The sequence below is a fragment of the Monodon monoceros genome, unplaced genomic scaffold, assembly GCF_005190385.1.
Source record: "Monodon monoceros isolate NGI ecotype Baffin Bay Population unplaced genomic scaffold, NGI_Narwhal_1 Super_Scaffold_16, whole genome shotgun sequence".
Taxonomy (NCBI): Eukaryota; Metazoa; Chordata; class Mammalia; order Artiodactyla; family Monodontidae; genus Monodon; species Monodon monoceros.
The window spans coordinates 14,456,857-14,474,201 of record NW_021703772.1 but is presented as its reverse complement, the minus strand read 5'-3'; the positions used below and the strand labels follow the sequence as shown (position 1 = coordinate 14,474,201).

Sequence of the window (17,345 nt, the reverse complement as noted above, 5' to 3'; positions counted from 1 at the left end):
GTCAAAAGAATATCCTATTTATTTAATAAGGGAATGATACTTTGAATTCTGAAATAGTAAAATCATGTAACTGTTTTGTGACTTTATTAGTTGGGTTTGATTTTGGTGGAGTCTACGGGCTATTAGCTATTCTTAAATGTTGCGGGAATAGATGAAAATCCCCGTTACGAGAGCAGATTTAAGTAAAAGTCCCTTACCAGTGTCCCAGGCTTAACAGCCACACTTTAGAAGAGTGATTCCCAAGTTCTTTCAAATTTATTAGCTTGATCTGGAGACACTGCTACATTCTTTGCCGTGCATTAATGTTAATCTATTTCAGATAAAAATACAATTTACTTTCTGGAAGGAATTTTTTTTAACAGTTTCAAAATGATGTATAAATAGTAGAGGATCATAAATATCATAAAACACAGATTAAGAATCACTGCTCTTTGGAGTATACGGGAAATGATTGGCTTGTAAGAAACTTGGCGTTATAAATGTCACCACAGAAGCCACCTATCAGTAACACCACTGGTTCATGAGTCCAGGGTGAAGGTGAGGGGGTGACAAATAGAATTCTAATGCCCCCCTTGACCTTAAACTCTAGGGTGTGGGAAAACATACCACACATCCCTTGCTAATGGTGTAACGAAATTTCTATTACTTTATCTTTCTCCAGGATCTAAAATTTCTTCAAATATGAAAGACCCAGATGGGGTACTAGAAAAAGAAGCATGAGTTTTGAGGTCAGACGGACCAGAGCTTGAATCTTCCATTTCTATACCACAGATGACAAGACTCAAGTCAAGAAGGTGGTCTCATAGTGTGTTACTCAACTTTGGTGGGAAACTATATGTATCAATATGTAATAAACTCCCTAAGGGATGGTTTGTGTGTGCAGTGAAAAGATTTAGAAAGAGATCTAACTATAGTCAAGGAAACTTAGGGACTAAAGAGTGATGGATGGGAAAGGAAGCTATAACTCAAGTACCAGCATTAGCCTCCCGAGAATGTTTTTATAAGTGAGGCAGGTGAAACCTAAAATGGGAAGGCAGGAAACAACTTGCTGGTCTGTTTCCACTTTCCGAGTGAAAAGCGACCAGCTGACTCTTCAGCACCCTCGGCAACAAGCACATCAGGCTGTCGTAACAGCACTGAGGTCATCCAGCCAACCTTTTATCCCCCACATCCTTGTCCACTGCACAGTCTGCCAGAGGTGACCTGGGTTCTATCTAGACTGTCTTACAGAAACCCGTAAGTCAACAAGCTGGAATTCCATAGATTAAGACACTAAGCTACGCCTGTTTATTGCCTATTCAAAGGAACAAATTCAAGCGTTGGCAATGGTATGAGGATATTAGCAATAAGAATAAACACAATATGCATATTCTTTGACCCAGCAATCCCTACTGCTAAGAATTTATCCTCATCATTGGAAAAATGGGAAAAGATGAGTATACAAGCATGCTGAGTTTAGTATTTTAAAATATTTAGAGTTTTAATTAAAAATTCAAAAGATGTATAATCTAATTTCAACATGGGATTGGTGAAATAAATGATGGTTCAGCCACATAACGGAACAATGGAATACCGCTGTGCAGGCTAAATTATGCTACAGCTAAAACACACACACACACACACCCTACCTCAGCGGACTAAAACAACAAAGATTTATTTTCCCCTCATATAACATCCACTGCAAGTCCAGGGCAAGTTGGGTTCCATGGGATGGTTCAGCATCATACTCCTCTATCAACATGTACTTCCGTGACCGCTCGGGAAGAAACTGGTGGTTGAGCCTCTCTCGCCTGCAATTAAATGCTTCTGCCTGTACTTCATTGGCTGAAGTAAGTCACGTGGACTTACGTAACCTCACAGAGTTGGAGACTGGCAGTCCCAGGACACGTTCAGACAGCACAGAGCTAGTGTCCACTGCGACTTTGCAGCAACTAATAATGCTAACAGGGTGCACAAGTTTTTGACATGGGCTAACTATCCATACTACCTCAGGTGGGGAAAAAAGGTAGTCATCCATTAACACTATAAGTGTGTGTTCTATATGTACATGTGCATTTAAAAAAAACCCTGGAAAGATACACAGCATAAGTTTAACAGTGGTTTCTCTGGGTGGTTGGACTAAGGGGTTTTTAAAAAATCTTTTAAATACTTTTTGGTATTATCCTTTTATTCCCCTTTTCTTTTCATTATAATAAACACATTATTATTATATTTTTTTCTTTGGCCATGCTACACACCTTCTGGGATCTTGGTTCCCCAACTAGGAATCGGACCTGGGCCCTGGTAGTGAGAGCGCCGAGTCTTAACCACTGGACCGCTAGGGAATTCCCAATAAACATATTATCTTGATGATGTGAGAAAATAAAGCTTTAGTGCTTAAAAAAAAAAAAAAATCAATAAACTGCCAATCTGATCTCTAAACCAACCCCTTATCAGTTAAGCTGAGGACTCAGTTGTCCTGGGTCTGAACCACCCTGTGTTTCTTCATAAGACTGAGCTGTTGGCAAGGGGGCCTAGCGCAGGGATCATGGTGTTTCCATGTGGCTCAGGGCACTCAGGGGGCCTGTATATCCTGAGTGATCCGACTCCAGGGCTTCACAAACTTCAAAACAGATCATACCTACTTCCTTTATATAAAACTCTCATTACACGCTAGCACATTAAGGCAGGAGGTATGAAGAAGGCACGCGCTTTCAAGTCAGACAGACAGTATCTCCTTGGTTTTCTCATTTGTAAGACGGGGAAAACAATGCCTTGCGGAAGTGTTGCCGGGACTGAATAATGCAAAGTCCGCAGAGCACCCAGCACACAGACAGTGCTAAACCACGGTAGCTATTACTGCTGCCCTATGTCCAGATCAAACATAACAAAAGCCAAATTAAGCAACAGAGTAACAAGCAAGGAACACTTTATTGTACGCACATTCTCAAAAAACCCACAAAAACAGAACCCGCAAATAGAAGCAAAGAACAAAGTTTTCTAGCTGTCTGGGACACGCAGGGCACCCTATCTTATAGAAGCATAGCTAGTACAAGACAAAATGTACTAATCAACATTGCCCTTTGCTTCCCCAGTCAAAAAAGCCTCTAGAGAAAAACACTTTAAATTGTATTCTAATATAAATCTGTTGCACAATTAAACTTCAACTTACTCAAAGAGTTACTGTATAGTAAATAGCAGAAAATAGAGTAGGCATTCAATAATCTGCTCACAATTAACAATTAAGCACTAGACACTTGAATAAATATAGCATGTATTACTTGTTAAACATCACATTTATAATGAGATGGTTTATCGTTAATAGTAACGGGTTTCTTACATTTAAGGAGATACCAGGTCCAGTAACGGAAGTAGGACGCAATGTAATGAAAACTGATTTTAGGGCTTCCCTGGTGGCGCAGTGGTTGAGAGTCCGCCTGCTGATGCAGGGGACACGGGTTCGTGCCCCGGTCCGGGAAGATCCCACAGGCCGCGGAGCGGCTGAGCCAGTGAGCCATGGCCGCTGAGCCTGCGCGTCTGGAGCCTGTGCTCCGCAACGGGAGAGGCCATACAGTGAGAGGCCCGCGTACCGCAAAAAAAAAAAAAAAAAAAGAAAACTGATTTTAGAAAATATCTCCTTGGGTCTGAGCCACTATGGTATTTATTCCATACTTAGGCCTGTTTCAACAGTTTAAAAATGTAGGTATTAACAAACTGAATGCTTCAGGGGGAGAACAAAGTGACACCATCTTCTAGAGCAATATGTTTTGTTTATATCCTCTAGGCAGCAGGATAGAACTAGGGCATAGTAAACAGAGATTTACAATGTAATGAATAATCTGTTTCCATCTCATGCTATAAGGGTATATTCCTATCACCTGCACTAATAAAGAGCAATTTTAGGAATGGAAAAACCGGTAAACGCTTACTCAAAGAACTATGTTAAGTGACCCGTTTAAAGAGTAACGCAGTCAAAATAAGGCAATAACTAGAAGTCTAGCTGTACTCTATGTGCCCAGTCACTAAAATCGTGAAAATAGTTGTCACCCACCTTTATAAAAAATATTACCCCATTTGCTACCTAGTGTGTGATAGAGACAAGACAAGCCTGCCATGTGCGTTTCAAAAAAAAAACTGGTAATAAGCTCTGGTGGAGAAAAAGTACATTGAAACATTCTCCTTTCCTTTTCTGGATACCCTGCTCCAGTTCTTCCTCACACAGACCTTTCCTCCTTGACTTAGGTTAACCCCTTCGGAAGCGCTATATCAGCCTTATATTCTCTATGAAACACTGAGTTTTTCATTAAGGATTTTTTAAAATAAAAAAAGTCTCAAAGCTAAGGCATATTCTCAGCAGCTGCGAAACTCTGCTCGGTCTACCACAGGCGTCATAAAATCACATTTTACAGCGGTTAAAGGAAAGCAAAACCGCAGTCCGGCACCCTTCAGCATGGCAAGGGATCGATCATATTCTATTTTCCTTGCAGGACTTCATAAAATCCCCAGGATGGCACCTTTGAATGAGCTGAACCACTGACTAAACGAAGCTAACATTCAACACTGCCATTCAAGTTACCATCACTCAAACTTTCTTCTGGATTATGTTAGTAACAGACATTAGGCAAAGGGCCTAGTAAAAAGTTTTAAAGAAAACATCTTTTTCAAGTGATATAACACAAAAATTACGAGGAGCAACAAAGTCGACTTCTACTGCAGATCATTCTAGAACATGATGTGCCTGACCCCCTCTCCTTATTTGTGCCACTTGGCCATTAAGACATCTTAGTTTAACTGCCTGTCTTAAACTATTATTAAAAAAAACTCGTACAGAGTGAAGTCAGAAAGAGAAACACAAATACCGTATGCTAACACATATATATGGAGGAATCTAAAAAAAAAAAAATGGTTCTGATGAACCTAGGGGCAGGACAGGAATAAAGACGCAGACGTAGAGAATGGACTTGAGGACACGGGGAGGGGGAAGGGTAAGCTGGGACAAAGTGAGAGAGTCGCACTGACATATATACACTATCAAATGTAAAACAGATAGCTAGTGGGAAGCAGCCTCATAGCACAGGGAGATCAGCTCGGTGCTTTGTGACCACCTAGAGGGGTGGGATAAGGAGGGTGGGAGGGAGGCTCAAGAGGGAGGGGATACATGTATATGTACAGCTGATTCACTTTATTATACAGCAGAAACTAACACACCATTGTAAAGCAATTATACTCCAATAAAGATGTTAAAAAAACCACTTTAATTAACAGCTGTTATTTTAAAATATTTAGTCCCTTAGTTATATCATACACAACGATGTTGTCTTGATATGATCCCCCAAAAGCGATGCAGTAGTTTTTTTCAATATCCATTAGTAAGACTAACAAAAATACTTTTGCTATCTATTTTAAAATCTGTCCTTAAAAAAAGTCGACTTCTCTCCACTCACTTCCATAGCCCTAAAGTAACAGATACATGTTTTGCTGTTAAAAACAAATAGATATTTGAATATTAAAAGACAGGCTCCCCATTCCCTACCTCTGCCCCATCCTGGTACTAAGTCACCAAAAACTTTTAAAATGCCATTTGATACAACAGATTTTGCTAATTGTTATGAAAGTAATTTACAAGTTAGGAGTTACTGTGCAGGACCTGGTTAACAGTTACTGCTCTGGATTACTGATTTCCTTCTATGAAATAAGTTATAACTAAAAGTCAACCTAGTTTAAAAAGCTTTGGAGTCCTTTTCTGAGGTGTCTGTTAAATTGCCACAGTATCACAGGGGCTCATCTTGGAACTACAAATAGATTGTGTCTTTTAGGAGGACTGGGCTGTTCCATGGAATGGGCTGATCATATCCCATCACAGTCATGCTGGTAGCTGGGTTTTCCATTAGTCATCACTGACTGCAATCAGAAAAAGTCAGGCGGCTTGTGTGAGTCCCGTGTTAACAGCACCATAGAAACATCTCGTCCTCACAGCACATTTGGGGGAAAGGGAAGAGTGCGGACTGCCTTGGTTAGTATAAAAACTGTACAGCTCCCTTAGTGACAATCTGAGAGTTCGCCCACGGCATGCTGGCTGGGACGAGAAACAACTGAAGTGGGCCACACACTAAGAGCAGACATGGCACTACCTGGAGAGGACAGATATTGTTAAGAGGTTTCTCAGTGACGAGGCGTAGAGAATATTCACAGATGAGGAGAATCTCTGGGCTCCTAAGTCCCACTGCAGCCCCCAAGGGAGAGAACAAGCCCTCCTCCCCTGACCCCTGCTCTGCCTGCAGAGAAGCATGGGAGCCCCTGCGGGCCCAGCAGGTCTGGGGGGAAGTGTGTTTGTAGTTGGAACTGCTTGAAGAAAGTTCTAGGCTTTAACTCTTCCGTTCAGTATTTTTCCTCTGAAACTCTCGCGTGCTAAATTACTGCCTCAGCACACGTCAGCTCACCATGCCCGAGGACGTCTCGCTGGAGTAACTCCATTCCTTGGGGACCCGCTACATCCCACGGGTAGTTCCACAAAGGCCCCAAAACACACCTTTACATTTCTTTTTCTTTTTAAAAACGTTGATTTGGTTTTTAGTGGCTGCTGTCCATCCACGTGACAGTGACTGTGGAGCTACAGGGAAGCGTCCTGTTTGGTGAAGGCTGCTGCTGGGAAGGTGCAGACCCCGCCCGGCTCCTGGATCAATGTGGAGAAAACCCAGTCGCCAGGCTGCAGCCCACCACGGGCGTCATGTCCCAAATCTGCAAGAGAAGGGGGAGGCCTGGAGACGCAGCACCAGTCACGTGGCCCCCCAGGAGGCGCTGTTGGCGCTCAGAACAGACAGCTGTTACACTCTCAAAGGGGCCAACATAACTCATTCTCTTCTTTCCCTACAAAACCTTCTCGAGATTTACACAGCGACGAAACAACGTGGTCAGCTAAAATATGAAAACAGCTTATAAGCAGTATCTCTCTCGACACCTGTAAATTACATCATAATGATGTTTTACTATAAATTTACTTTTATTTTTAATAAAAAGCCCACTGGGGAAAAGCCCTTTTTTTTTTATTATGAAATAAACTATGTCATAGTTTTACAACTCAAGAGTGGTACTAAGGATAAAACACTTACTTTCAGTTTCTGCGTTAGCCACCCAAGGATTTAATAAAAAAGCGTGTGGTTATTTCTTATACGTGGGAAGCCTTCTGCCCAGGATGAAAGGATCAATAGCCAGGGAAGGAGTGATCAGAGAAAGGGGTCAGCTAAGGCCAGGCAGTGGGAGGGAGGACCCTGGGGCTGGCTCAGTGCAGACAGTGAAAGAGGTGTGCCAGGCCCTCACTGGCTCACCTGGAGAGAACGACGTGGCCGAGGGAGACACCACCAAGGGCGTGGAAACTCACAAACATGCAGTTCGTTTCCAGGTTTCCACGTGGCTATAGGTTGTTCATCAAAAGGCAAGGCGAGCTTGCCAATCAGAAATGCCTTATGCACATTCATAGCATGACGGTGGAGCAATCTACACTGAGGTGCTAATTGGCAGGTTACCTTCACCACGCGATCGGTCCCACAGGTCACCATCAGGCCCCTAGCAACATCCATGGACATGTGGGAGATGTTATGTTTTCCTTCGTGAAAGGTTGCTAGAGAAGTCCGACTAACAGAGAGAAAAGAGACCATTTAAACTCACCCCACTGTTTCTAGAGCCAAGGGCTGAATTTTCTTAGCAACAGAGAGGAAATACGATAACAGCGTCAAAATTCGCTCCTAAAAATGTGGCTGCAGTTTTGAAAACTATAATTAAAGGATGATGGAAAGCATGATAAGTTGCAAGACTGTTTTATAAAAGATTTTCTAAAACTCCCAAAATAACTAAATTTTTCTTTCTTTCTTTTTTTTTTTTAGCGGAAAGGCTGGTACCTTCCTAGACATAAGGACAAGACTACACTGCATGAGATCCCAGACTGCAGGCTCCCCCGGAACCCTGGTGTGAGAAGCAGCGCTCCTGCGCACGCTGACCCTCACTCTGCTCCAAAGCCCGCAGCAGCCCAGGCCCCATCTCCAGCTCCCTGACCGACACCAGTGGTGCCGCACTAGCTTTCCTACTTGGGCTTCCCCCAAGGTGTGTCCGTCTGCTACTTTCAAAGATGATTCACCAGCTTCCCCGGTGGCACAGTGGTTAAGAATCCGCCTGCCGATGCAGGGGACATGGGTTCGAGCCCTGGTCCGGGAAGATCCCACATGCCGCGGAGCAACTAAGCCCGTGCGTCACAACTACTGAGCTGCGTGCTGCAACTACTGAAGCCCGCGCTCCACAACAAGAGAAGCCACCGCAATGAGAAGCCTGCCCACTGCAACGAACAGTAGCCCCCGCTAGCCGCAACTAGCGAAAGCCCGCGCGCAGCAACGAAGACCCAATGCGGCCAAAAATTAATAAAGAAAGGAGCAAAATAAAATGCTGGTTCTGTCCAAATGGATCTGCCTGAGTCAGGAGAGAATGGAGGACAGACAGATTTGTCTTACACACAAATAGTTATTTAAGAACAGATTGCTAAGTCAGATTGTTGTGGAAGAGAGAACAGGGGTCTCCGGAGTTTTCCCACAAATAAAATTTCCATGCATGTGTGCGCACAGGTGGAAGCCAGGGTGCTTCTGTAGGGTGCCAGTTCAGCCACCCATCAGTGTGCACACGGCCTTGACCCTCACAGCATCCCGAGTGGTGAGGGGCTCCGGGCCAGACTGGTCTTGGCAGCATCATTTCTCACAGTGTTTGGGAGAAACTTGTCTTAAGTCATAAAGCTAGAGCAGAATCCTCTTTAGAAACTGTTTATGAAAGGGATAAACGTGTGGGCAGGAATACAGGTGATCCTGAACAACACGCTTCCAATGGCGTGGGTCCGCTTATACCCAGAGTTTTTTCAACGGTAAATACCACAGCACTACGTGATCCGCAGAACCGTGGATAGGAAGGGCCAACTCTTTTTATACCCAAGTTACCCACTACGCGGAGGGCTGCACCTCTGACCCTCGCGTTGTTCAAGGGTCAACCATGTATCTGTATCATTTCTCGGGCTCTCCCACTGCAGATGGACACACAGAAAGATAAAGATAAGCAAACACTCACTCCTCGTCCTTGATGGAGTCATAGCAGGAATCGCAGACGCGGACCTGGAACTCAAAGCCCATGACAGGGTAGCTGGAGCGCTTGCTGCTGCACTTCCCACAGACAGCCTGCCCACACTTCCTGCAGTGATGCTTCCGGGACCAGAAGGAGGAAAAGGAGGAGTTTACCTTTTGCTTTAATGCCCGTGGCCTCACTTCAGAGTAGGGGAAATGGAATTGGGACAATGTGCCTCGAATTATAATCACCCCCAATTCAATGTATCAATAAACACGCCAAAGGCAGACAATATCAACACCCGTTGAGGATTTCCAAATATCTTTGCTTTGTTATTGGTTAAATACTAGTTTTTATTCATTCATATTATCTGCCTAGGCGACCATAAACAACATTGCCAAGACCAAGTTCAAGCTCATTCAGGAACCCAAATGGCTAGAGACTTCAGGAGGGAAAAATTTATTCCTATTTCAGAGAAAAGTTTTGATATAAAGTTTTACATGTAATTTGCCCTCATTAAGAAACAGATAACCATAATCATGTTGTACTATTTCTTTTAATCTTTCAAATTGTGATTCTGGAAATAAGCACCAAGAACATTCCAAAATAGCCCAGTTATTATTACTAATTTTAACATATATTTTTTTTAAACCACTAAAAGCCTTGTGATCCACACCTTTCCTCTCTCTACCACTAGTTGTTAACTCATAAGATTAAAATTAATTCTTCATGCTTCCTTTGAAGTAGAGACTACTTCACACATCAGTTACCACCAGACATGCGTCGCGAAAACTAGGCCAAGGCCGCGATGTGGGTGCTACTTCCGAGCATTAGAATGTTATGAATGCTAAAACAATTCCTGCACTGCCTGCCAGTCTCATACCTGACCTTGGTGTAGAGTAGCTTCATAAGTAAAGTCAAGGAAAGTTTATTAACAGACACAAACTTTCCGTCAATCCCTTAGAGAGGTGCAACCAGTAATAAAAGGAATAAAATTGGCATTCTTTTTTACTTAACCTGCACAAATTCATATTCAATCTGAATGAGTGGCTACCTTCAAGGCTACTGTAGAACTATTTTTTTTGTAGAACTTTAGTGTTACGTGACTACCCAGTGGTAACCGCTTCCTTGAAATCTGTAGGCTATTTGGGACATGTATCTTCAACAAATTAAAAAAGATAAAAAACAGTACATACTTGAAACATGCTTAATAGAAATGCTCCAGGTACACTTACATGGAACAATTTATGAATAATCTAAAATTCTCGGTGTCAGAATATTCCAGTGAGGGCTAATCTGTTACTTGTTGTCTGTTTGTGCAAGCATTAGGCTTAGACGCCCTAGTTCATTCTGATGGAGTACAAACACTGACTTTAACAAGTAATAGTCCTAAACTCAAAACTCTTTCATCTATTGACAAATGGGCTCCCAGGGTTTTCTGTGAGTCCCGGCTTTTCCAGTGCAGGACAAGCAGTGGCATAGTCTGCTAACAGTCTCACTATTACTCGGGAAAGGCCCTGCTCATGGTCAGTCACACAATGATGGTGACACCACAAGGGTAGGAATCAACAGCATTTACAGGGAAAAGTGCGATTCCAAACAAAATGACAGATTAATCATATAAATAACAAAACACATAATTAACCCAGTGATGACTCGATGTTGGCTACTCACCTGTCTCAACCCCAGTGTCTTCGTGTCCCACATCTGCTTTATATTCCAGAAAAAGGGCTGCTCACATTTCTGACAAGAATCACTTTCTAACCACTGAGGAGCCTGGGGGAGGAGAAAGTGAAACCCAACATGTGAGCATCTGCCTGTTTACCCTGAGTTGTCAGAAATTAACACAACAGCTCCAGACCTTGGTGGGGTTATCCTTTTTTCAAACTCTTCAATATATTATATATTGAAGTATTCAGTATTCATTATTAATTTATGTAATAAACATATTCATTATTAATTATATGTAATAAACATATTCATTATTAATATGTAATAAACATATTCAGTATTATGTTTGTGTTTTGAATCATCTTTATCATTTTTGCCATGTTTTCAGGATTGTTCATTTTTAATCTACCGATAGGAGGGAATAGTTCATTTTGCATTATGAACTCTTAAGAGTTGTCTTCATACACTTCTTTTTTATGCCCAAAGTTTTTAAAGTTGTTTGATTACTATATCCAGTTGAGCAAAAACCTTTCTTGCAGAACCTGACGAACTACCACTTGAGAAGGCTTGTGGGGTCACAAGGTGACTAGCAGATCTTTGGGGCGGGACATCGTGTCAGACAGGTGAGCTGCCCCGCCCCCATTCCCAGTTCTTGGGAGTGGTGCCCACACAGCCAGCCTGCGGACCCCCATTCGAGCAGTGATCTCTCTGCACTGCAATTCTTTTTTTTTTCTTTTTTGCGGTACGCGGGCCTCTCACTGCTGTGGCCTCTCCCGTCGCAGAGCACAGGCTCCGGACGCGCAGGCTCAGCGGCCAAGGCTCACGGGCCCAGCCGCTCCGCGGCATGTGGGATCTTCCCGGACTGGGGCACGAACCAGCGTCCCCTGCATCGGCAGGTGGACTCTCAACCACTGCGCCACCAGGGAAGACCTGCACCGCAATTCTTTATGCACATTTCCTCCCCCCAGCCCCTTCGACTAACCTATGAATTATTCACTGGTCTTTTCATCTTTAAATACGTTCAGCCTGTCACAGGGTAGGCGCTCAATGAATTTTTGTTGAAACAGGGCAGTTAGGCCTCAAAATTACTTCACTGAGAACTTAGAAAATATTTCTCTAAACAAAACATTACAAGTTGTATTTGATTACAAGATGAACCTGCTAAAAGCCTATTTAACCTCAGTCATGTATCGTCATATACGTGCAGTAAAAATAGAAAATACTACTTCCATAAAATTAAACCAAAGGTCATGAAGTAAGAAATAATCTGTTCTTGATCTTGAAAGTTAACACTCAAGAAAAATGTATCTGTTAAGAGGAGACCATGGGAGAACCACAGGAAATGACCTACACTGATCCTTATAAAATATTCAGTGAAGATGGTCAGCTTTACAGAGATTCAAAAGGGGACTTTTGGTGGTTTAAAGAATGAGTTTCCCAACTTCTTTTTTTGTTTCCTATTTCGTCAAAACTTTTGGCTTTCCTATTCCTTATTTTAGATATGGCACTAGAAATATTTCTATATAGGACAGCCATTACGAAGGTCTTTCTTTCGGGGGTTGGGGGGTAAGGCACTCACAAACAGAATGAAGTGGGCTGAGACAGAGGAGAGGTTTCTTTAAATAACTGCGCTAATGTTGGAAATGAGAAGGGAGGACAGAAAGGGTGATAAAGAGATGCACACCTCTGTGAGGAAGAATACTACTTGATGTAGAATTACTTGTTTCTGTGACCAGGGAAGAGAGAAGGTGGTCTGAAAACACTGCCTGTGAACAATGTTCCGAAGGAGAAACGGTGATTACAATGACACAACGGGCCCTGCTGCCAACAACGTGGGGACATTAAATCGCAGGGGGAAGGAAAGCAGGGGCCACTGTCTAGTCTTATGTTTGTGACACACGCCAGTGTAACTCCTGCAATACCACCCACGTGAGGAACAGTCACGTGGGACAAGATGAACGCAAAAACGTATTCACGGCAGTGATATTCAAGTATGAGTATAAACCACATAAGGCTGTGAGGATTAAATGAGGCAACGTTGGCGAAGTGTTTTGCATAATGCCTGGTATATACAAAGGGTCTTATAAGTCCAGCAGTGTGTGCCAAGGGTTTTATATGCCTTACTTTGCTTAATTTTCAATACAACCCTAGGAGATACAGAGCAACGTTCTCCCCATTTTACAGGCAAAGAAACTGTGGCTCAGAGATTGAAGCGACTGTCCATGGTTGGTTAGTGGGTAGAGCTCCCAGTAGACCCAAGAGTCCAGCCCACAGCCCTGCACTCGTCCACTGCGCTCCACACAGCCTCTGGACATGGTCCTCTTCACTTCAACATGTCAGGGTCTCCAAACATGTTTCTGGAGTATGACAACCAATGGGGACTGAGTTCCTGCACTCAGGAACCATGCTTCTGCCTAAGGGTTAGGAAAGAATATTACTTTGCTGAGCTGGAGGGCAGAGGGGTGTGAGGGAAGAAAAAATATGCTTTAAATAATTTGAGATAACAAATGAAAAAATGAACTCAGAAATAAACAGACTTATTGGAACATATTTTGATATAAGAAATATCCATAACTTTGTTTCTTTTAATAGAATTGTGTTATGGTGTAAGCTATCATGAACCATCCTATTAAGTGCTTATTCTCTAAGGAGACAAAGTTTTCTTCTATGCTGAGAAGAGCTGGAGAACATTAATCAAGTTTTCTGTTTCACTCTCTTTTCTCCACGTTGTTCCATCTGCCTAATCTGGACAAAGATGATGTAACAAGAATAACCCCAATGCACTGCTGCTGCTAATGGGTGCGCTCACCTACTTTGCACTGATGTATAAAATAGTATCCATTCTGTGATCTACTAGCTCCAAATAAAGTTCTCATTTCAAGAGGATTCATTCTAATTCTTGTTACTTGCTCATTTATGTTTCATGCCTACTTCCAGAAAGGAGTCCCTTTGATTACAATCTGGCAGGGAGGCAGATCTGCTTCCAACCAGCCAGTGTGGTGGCCGACAGCCACTGTAGGCTGCGGACACTCCACAGTCAGTGTTTCCAGGTGACTCAGAAAGAAATTCCAGCAAACACTGTGGGGCTAGAGAATCTGGGATTAATCCTCTAGGCCTGTGCCTAAAGAAGTCCTACAAATTGTCCAAAACCCTAACTCAAGTTCAGAATCTAACAGATCGGAGGTGCCTTACTTTTGCACTAATATTTACTCAGCTGGTAGAAACAAAACAAAACAACAACAAAAAAAACCCAAAAAATCTACTAAAAGTGCTGCATCTTTTTGACATAATTTTCTTTCCCACCAATACCGCCAACCATTGAGACAGAAAAGCTCATACAGCAAAACGTATTACCAGCTGTGTGCTCGTGATTTGGGGTACTCTTCCATAAGTGACTACAAGGAAAAGAGTGACCCCCACAGGAATGACAGGACTGTCTTTTCTTTCCCTAGAGGCACAAATAAACTCCACACTCACATAACCTTGAAGGTAAGAACTCTGTTTCTACTTGCTACATCTGAAAGAACTTTCCAAGGATGAGAATAGTGGATTGAAATCCAAGCGGTTAAACTCTTATAACAGTTACTCTTATAAGAGCCACTAGTAGCATCAGGCCCCAGTGGTCTCCTCCCTCATGATCCAGGGAGCACAGAATAAGACTGAAAAACAACAGGCCGAGTCTAGGAAATGGAACAGTATACCAGCTGCCACTGTTGCACGTAACTAGCAGATGACAAATGTAAAACGCAGCTCAAATAAATCTTTGCAAAGAAAGTATTACACATTCTGTAATATCGAGCCAATGTTACATATGTTTAATAACAAGCTACTCTAAGCCTTACAAAAAGATCTTTAGAAAATTCTAAAAGGGAAATTAACCAGCAGACATGCAATCAAGATTTCCTCTATATGAGGTCACTAAAAAAGTAGCGATCGGTACTTCTCCAGATGACGGACCGCATTTTATCATTTATACGGCAGTCTGTTTCCTTCACTAGATTACAAGCTTCTTGCAGGTATGAATCTTTGTGTATAAAGCATGGTAATCATAAAGTCTGGAAGTGAGTAATACTGCTATTTCTTTTATTTTGTTTTATAAATTTATTTTTATTTATTATTTTTGGCTGTGTTGGGTCTTCGTTGTTGTGTGCAGGCTTTCTCTAGTTGCGGCGAGCGGGGTCTACTCTTCGTTGTGGTGCGCGGGCTTCTCATTGCAGTGGCTTCTCTTGTTGTGGAGCACGGGTTCTAGAGCACGCGGGCTTCAGTAGATGCGGCGCGTGGGCTCAGTAGTTGTGGCACATGGGCTTAGTTGCTCCACAGCATGTGGGATCTTCCCAGAGCAGGGCTCAAACCCGTGTCCCCTGCATTGGCAGGCAGATTCTTAACCACTGTGCCACCAGGGAAGCCCGCTATTTCTTTTAAATAGACTGAACCCCTTTGATTACGTCCCTAGGGTATACTAAAGATGCGAGTTTATTCAGTGAGAATCAGACTCACAAGTAATTAGAGGCAACACAAAGCAGATACATGCAGGGGTGGGTGGGAATGCTGCATTCATGCCTGGCATCCACCACAGAGGTGTGCAGCATACTGACCTACACGCTGCGTAAAGGACGGCACCTGGAACACATCATGTGACATCATGCAATATAGTATGTACTGCAATGCAGTATCATTTATGATGCATATGCACCTAAGTTTCCAGACTTTAGGGCCACCCTTTAGATGCTCAATAAATGTTTCTGAAGTTAAACCATAAGTCTTTAACACCCCTCACACTAAAATCTTCTCTGGAATCAACTCCGCTATCTACGTCACAGGTTTTAAACGCCCCTTGGAAAAGACAGATAAATACCTGTGCTGGCAGAGATGAGAATGGAAATCCTGCCTGGAAATCATCTGACAACATCTATAAAAAGCATTCAGAACGCACATATCCTTGACCCAAAGGGTCTAGTTTTAGAAATTTGTCTGAAATAAATAATTGAACAATCACACAATGACAAGGTCAAAAATGTTCACTGCAGCATTCTTTAAAATAGAAAAAAAGACAGAGAGATTGCTTAGATAGAGTGTCTGTCTAAAGAATTGGAAGAGACCTTAGAAGTCATCTCATTCAACTATTTCACTTTATGGAAGAAGGAATGGAGACTCAGGGAAATTAAGGCACTTAGAACTCAGGTCTCCTGAAAAGAACACTATGTTACGTGGACTCAGTGGAACAGAAGTCAGTGGAAAATAAAAGCAGAGAACAGAGATATATTTTCCCAGAGGAGCTATGCCCCTGGTGCACGTCTCGGGGACCCCAGGGCAGGTGTGCAACCTCGGAGCGCTTCCCCACAGTCACTCCCCTGGGCATGCCAGACCGTCTCCCGGGTCCTCTCCTTGCCCTTCTCTGTGAAAATCAGCCTAAATGCCCTGGCTGTGTATATCGCTTGTCCCTGTGGAAACTCTCCAATGAGTAGTGAATGCAGTGCAAAGTGACATGCAGGACCCCGTCAGCTGATAACCAGTAAGAGCTGGGACTGTCTGCGCCTTGGCTGGCATCTCCGGTCACCGGGTAGAAAACCAAGAGGCAGGCTGTGGGAGCTCTCCTGGTCAGCCCTGCTTTGCCCTCTCTTACCTCCTCTCTGCTAACATCCATGTTCCACACTGCAATCCCGCCGTCTGAGGAACAGGAGACCAGCTGCCTCGTGAGCTGAAGGTAACACAGCGACTGCACCCTGTCACTGCAAACAGCACACACAACAGTTACGTGTCTCAATGTGGAAAACACAGACATCATCTTCATGCAGGCTCAAATCTCTCCCCTCGTTGGAATCAGCAACTGACATTTTATCATCGATGACCTGGATCCCAGTATAAACTTTGATTGGCATTCTATAACTTATTATACAGAATAATAGCTTCTATGAAATAAACAGTACTTATCAGTCAGTAAGAACTGCAGGTCAGAGTCCCCACCAGCGGCCGGCAGGCGCCCTATTTGTGGGGAGACGCTAACTCCACGTTTTCCCACACTGCCATCTTGTTTATAGCAATACAATCTCACCTCAAGAAACAAGAAAAATCTCAAATAAACAATCTAACCCTACACTTAAAACAACTAGACAAAGAAGAACAAAGAAAACTCAAAGTCAGTAGAAGGAAAGAAATCATAAAGATCAGAGCAGAAATAAATGAAATAGAAAGGAAGAAAGCAATAGCAAAGATCAATAAAACTAAAAGTTGGTTCTTTGAGAAGATAAGCAAAACTGATAAACCCTTAGCCAGACTCATCAAGAAAAAAAGGGAGAGGGCGAAAGCAATAAAATTAGAAATGAAAAAGGAGAAATCACAACTGACACTGCAGAAATGCAAAAGGATTATAAGAGACTACTATAAACAACTATATGCCAATAAAATGACAACCACGAAGAAATGGACAAATTCTTGGAAAGGTACAATTTTCCAAGACTGAACCAGGAAGAATTAGAAAATATAAACAGACCTATCACAAGTAATGAAATTGAAACTGTAATTAAAAATCTTCCAACAAACAAAAGTCCAGGACCAGATAGCTTCACAGGCGAATTCTATCAAACATTTAGAGAAGAGCTAAT

At 42.7% G+C, this 17,345-nt stretch overlaps 1 protein-coding gene across 6 annotated transcripts in view; it reads right to left on the bottom strand.

Moving 5' to 3' along the window:
* Nucleotides 1-224: 224 nt before the first annotated feature.
* The window catches only part of WDFY1 (WD repeat and FYVE domain containing 1), a 52,141-nt gene continuing 35,020 nt past the window's right edge, over nt 225-17,345 (bottom strand). For 2 of the 6 annotated variants that reach the window (XM_029225053.1, XM_029225056.1), the window contains 4 exons: nt 16,367-16,472; nt 10,747-10,848; nt 9,079-9,209; nt 5,216-7,611 (listed from right to left, as the gene is read on the bottom strand). In XM_029225053.1, the coding sequence (XP_029080886.1) occupies nt 7,293-7,611; nt 9,079-9,209; nt 10,747-10,848; nt 16,367-16,472 (658 nt within the window). In that variant the 3' untranslated portion in view covers nt 5,216-7,292. Of the gene's footprint in view, nt 311-1,552; nt 3,524-5,215; nt 7,612-9,078; nt 9,210-10,746; nt 10,849-16,366; nt 16,473-17,345 lie in introns of those variants that run through there. The other 4 variants (XR_003793904.1, XR_003793905.1, XR_003793903.1 and 1 more) reach the window with 4 other exon arrangements.